At 45.2% G+C, this 5,136-nt stretch overlaps 1 protein-coding gene across 1 annotated transcript; it reads right to left on the minus strand.

Moving 5' to 3' along the window:
* Positions 1-1,088: 1,088 nt before the first annotated feature.
* Positions 1,089-4,458, minus strand: LOC107106804 (cytochrome b-c1 complex subunit 10). The gene is made up of 3 exons (XM_015407008.1): positions 4,250-4,458; positions 2,240-2,382; positions 1,089-1,224 (listed from the first exon to the last, which is right to left on the minus strand). Exons 1-2 carry the CDS (start codon positions 4,297-4,299, stop codon positions 2,262-2,264), a joined length of 171 nt encoding a protein of 56 aa, XP_015262494.1. The 5' UTR covers positions 4,300-4,458; the 3' UTR covers positions 1,089-1,224; positions 2,240-2,261.
* Between the last annotated feature and the right edge of the window lie 678 nt (positions 4,459-5,136).

The raw sequence follows: 5,136 nt of genomic DNA on the forward strand, positions 1-5,136 counted from the left end.
AATTTTAAAAAATACCTCCATATATCTACAAAACTGACCCACCTACACTTTCTCTCTCTCAAAGAAAATTGGCCACAATATTCAATGTGTCATATAGAGCATAAGGCCCAACTAACTGGTCAAAGGTCCATCTGGTTCAGCCGCTTGTCTCCCAGTGACACGCCCTTGGAAGGTCCACATGCCAGAGCAGAGTCTAAAGCAATTGCCTGTTGCTGTCCCCTTACTCCTGCATCTGGCATTCAGAGATGCCTCAAAATATGGAAGTGCCATTATTATGGGAGAAGAAAGTGCTCTTCACATTCCACATACAGTAAGGCCTATATCAAGTCCCCAGTTGAAATCACTTTTTTCCCCCTAAGCAGAAATGTTCCAAGCTATTCAACCTTTCGCCATAAGGTAGGGGCTCTAGCTCATTTTGGTTGCATTTTCCTGGCTCTACAATATTCTTTTTGAGTTGTGCATGTGAGGCACACATGGTTTTCTGATCTAATCCATACATGGCTTTCTAATCTATATTAGAACTGTCTAAACCTGTTAGGATTTTCAAGGTTCCCTGAGATCTAAAACTGCAAAAAAAGACATTGTGAAAGGAAACAGAATTTGCAGTGTAACTAAAATTATGGTAGCACCTAGATATGCCTGTCCCTCTTTTTCATGATGGTTCTCCCCCAGGGGAAACTATTAGAAATATTGGGATATTTAGCAGATTTTTAAGGTCCAACATTAGCCAAAAAATGGTGCTGTGTCTGATCACTGCTTTGCCCATCAGATTTCCAGACTAACAGACAGTTAAATTTTAAGCTTTAAAGGAAAAGTACTTTAAATGTTTGACTCAGTTTGTAATGGGATTAATGATGGGAAGACTTGATGTAATTAAGCTAATAGGAGGATCTCCTCTCTTGGGTTTTTAGTCAGTAGTGGGTTCTTTACTTTATCCCATAAATGTAGTTTCCCTTCCTTTTTCTTCTGTTATAGTTTTTGTAGTGATATAAAAAATAATAAAAAAATCCCCTCCGGGGGCTAAAAACACACACAAAAACAACTGTTGCCACAACAAGCAAGATCTACTAAACAGGGCAACCAAATGAGCTGAATGAGGTTTTATTTGTTCACAGAACATCTCATTGCATTTTTCCATCAAAGAGAGAAAACAAATGCATTTTGTCTTTGCTAGGAGATCGGTGTCCAGTGGATTTCGAGGGTTCACAAACTAAACAGCTTGGCCTGCAGGTAAGAGAGAAAATATTGGAGTAAGCAGTTGGGGTGGTGGTGATTGTGTTACATTTAACAATACAAGAGTAGTCAGAGCCTCAAAACCAGCATCCTGTCCTAATCAGTGCTTCCATTCTTAAGAACTTTCAGGATGCATATCTGAAACCAAGTACCAACAATCTCATAACTTCCCTTAAATTACTAATGGTCCAATAATTCCTTGTTAACTGTTAACTCCTGCCTCCTAGCACAAAGCCCCATTCCTGCAACAAAGACCCTGTATGCTCCAGAATCAGTTTTGCTCCGTTCTTCATTTTGGAATACTGGGAACTTTGAGAAGCTTTGTTGCTTCCTTCTCTGCTGTGAAATGTTCATAAACACACTCACCCCTGGGAGAGAGAAAGCATGGATATAACATTGTTTTTTTAAAAAAGCAGAGGAAAGGAGAAGATTTAAGCAACTAAGAAGGAAATTTCATACCAAGGGGCAGAAGAGAGGGTTTTCTGGGATAGGTATACTGCTAGATTGGAGGTTTATGGGACAGTGGAAGGCAAGTGTGGTTAATTGGGAGAAGCCAAGGAAACAATTTTGTGTATCAGTTCAGAAATAATAACTCAATAACGTCTGCATCCGGATTATTTCCAATACCAGCCTGGTGGCTGGAATAGTATGTATAACTCACATTTCATCCCCAGGATCACTCCCTATGAATGATGAGCCTGAGAAATAGCTCCTTTGTACACACTCTCACCACAATAACAATAGTTGGGGGGGGGGTAACTACAAAATGGCAGGTGTACACCAGTGTGGTGTAAGTAGCCACCGTGGTCTGAGGTATGGGGGCGGGGGGTTCAGATCTCCACTCAGCTGTGAAATTCACTGGGTGACCTTGAGCCAGTTGCTCTCTCTCTGCTCGCTTCTACTTTACAGGACTGTTGTGAGGCTAAAATGGAACTTAACTTGGAAGTCCTTAGGATAAAAATATAAAAACAAATAAGACACATCTTTATCAGGGGAAGATTCTTACCTCTCCTAAAGGCGGCTGCTGCTCAGTCATCTTTTTTAAACTTGCCATTGATATAGGGAACATAGTCTAGGAACAGCCTCCAATCTGTGCCCCAAACCAGCCCAACAGCACCCACTGCGCCCCACGTGGCCATCGTAGGGACCCTGCAGGATGAGACACCATGGTGAACTATCGTCAATGTTTCAGATGCCTAGGAGGTAGCGTTACTCTCCTCTTTCACTCCCCCCTCTCCCAAATTTTGAACTTGCATGGGTGGGGTACCCTGACCTGGATAGCCAAGGCCAGTGTAGTCTCGTCAGATCTTGGAAGCTAAGATGATTCGGTCCTGGTTAGTATGTGGACGGGAGACCTCCAAGGAAGTCCAAGGTTGCTATTCAGAGGCAGGCAATGGCAAACCACCTCTCAGCATCTGTCGCCTTGAAAATCCACTGGGGTCACCATAAAATGGCTGCAACTTGACAGCACTTTCTACAACCATGGAGGTGGGGTGGGAGGAAGAGGAGGATGTTAAGCTTTAAGACAACAGCACCAAAACTGCAGGCAAGGAAATTGAGGTATTCTGGAGTGGGTGTTAAGGTTTAATGAAGACTATGCAGTTGGGTATTGTGTGAAAAAATTGGGGAACTAGAGCTTGCCCTCTCCCAAAGTTTCAAAAGGTAGGAAGAAATAAGCGTGTGGATAAACTGAATGAGGCGGCCACCTGATCGGGAGGGACAACTAGACGGAGAAAAGGGGCTAATTTTGACAAAGGTTATAGACCCCTCACAAACAAGACAGATGTAAGCAAGGAAATCCCAGCCTCCCCAAAACAGAAAGGAAGCAACAGAAATCAAAGCGAATCAAACCAAGGTTTTTCCACACATGTAGTAGGGTTGCACAGTATGGTTTATGAATGTACTTGGATGAATGTTTTAGGGACTGTGGCCTATACTACTGTGTATAGCTTACTGTAAGTAGAATCCTATTATGTGATTTTTGTACCACTGAATGTGTTATGTTAATAAGTTGCTGTAGATTTTCCGGGTTGTGTGGCCGTGGTACATGTGGTACCACGGCCACACGACCCGGAAAATCTACAGCAACTAATGAACTCCGGCTCTGAAAGCCTTCGACAACATATTGTTATGTTAATACTTATGCTATGCTTCAGTTATTTCTGGTAGTTCCAGAATCCTAAAATCCTAATGGGAGCCAATCTGGTATAGTGGTTAAGTGCGTGGACTCTAATCTGGGAGAACAGGGTTTGATTCCCCCACTCCTCCACATGCACCTGCTGGATGACCTTGGGCAAGCTACAGTTCTGTCAGAGCTGTTCTTGAAAAAGAGCTGTTTCCTTCAGAGCTCTCTCAGCCCTACCTACCTCCCAGGGTGTCTGTTGTGGAGTGGGAAAGGGAAAGGAGTTAGTAAGCCACTCTGAGACACCTTTAGGTAGTGAAGGGCGGGGTATAAAGCCAATATCTTCTTCTCCACAGCATTAGGCAAGCCACATTAAGTTTCAGCCCCCTCTACCTACTTTACAATCCCCACACAACGGCAACAGTGCCATCCTAAGCAGAGCTTCACCCTTCTAAGTCAGCTGAAGTCAATACAAGGTTGTCATAACATCCACACACAGCTATGAGCACACTGAAAGCAAGGTATAATAATAATTCCAGAGAAGGTCCCCCTTTGGAGGGCACCTGGAAAGAAGCATTCCATAAGAAAGCAAAGGAGGGGGGGGGGAAGGAGGGGAAAGGCGATGTTACTAAGAACAATGAGAGGGAAAGGCAGGGAAGGGGCTCCAGACAGGAAGCACCAGCCAGTGGAGACCCAGACAAGCAAGCCTCCACCCCCGCCTTGCAAGAAACCCGTAAAAAGAGCACCCTAGTAAGGAAAGCAAGGGACGCAGAAGAGATGGGGAAGGGGGTTGGCAAGGAAGAAGAAGGGGGGGTCAAGGAAGGAACTCCAGACAGGGGACCCCCCCCCTTTTCAGAATCTTGTGGGAGGAGCCATCCCACCTCCTCTACCCACCAGGTGCGGAAGAGCTGTACATAGCGAGGTCCCACGTATTTGGTGATCATCCTTCCCGGACACCGTTGACCTAAAAGTCACCTTAACAACCCCGTTCCTCACGGCGCAAGCGCCTCAACGCTTTTGAAGGCGCTCTGTCTCCTCCCTTGCCAACAGAGGTAGGCGCGCGTGCGCACGGTAGGCCTAGGTTTCAGCGGGCGGATTGTTTTCCTGGTCGGAGGACCCCGCATCCGGGGGCTTTTCTTACATCGGTCGATTAATGGGGTTGTCTGCTACAGTGCCTGATGTGATTGTAAAATATTAACAATGTTTTCTTTCCCCCCCCCCCCCCCCCCCCACCACCTTAGAACCGGTCAAAGGATTTTTTTTTTTGCCACAGTTGCTGTGTATAGTAACATTTAAAAGGGGAGCTACATGCCACCTGGTTGGTTTAGAACAATAGTAATAATAATTTGTTGTTCAGTCGCACAGTCGAGTCCGACTCTTCGCGACCCCATGGACCAGATCACGCCAGGCCTTCCGGTCTTCTGCCGTCCTCTGAAGTTTGCTCAACTTCATGTTCGTTGCATCTATGACACTGTCTAACCATCTTGTCCTTTGCCATCCCCGTCTTCTTTGACCTTCAATCTTTCCCAGCATCAGGGTCTTCTCCAGTGAGTGCTCCCTTCTCATTTGGTGGCCAAAGTATTTGAGCTTCAGTTTCATTATCTGGCCTTCCAGATAACAGTCAGGGTGGATTTCTTTTAGGATTGACTGATTTGATCTTCTTGCAGTCCAAGGGACTCTCAAGAGTCTTCTCCAGCACCATAGTTCAAAAGAATCTATTTTTCGGCGCTCGGCCGGCCTTCCTTATAGTCCAACTCTCGCAGCCATACATGACTACTGGG

Source organism: Gekko japonicus, unplaced genomic scaffold (genome assembly GCF_001447785.1).
Source record: "Gekko japonicus isolate JY-2015 unplaced genomic scaffold, Gekko_japonicus_V1.1 scaffold1894, whole genome shotgun sequence".
Lineage (NCBI taxonomy): Eukaryota > Metazoa > Chordata > Lepidosauria > Squamata > Gekkonidae > Gekko > Gekko japonicus.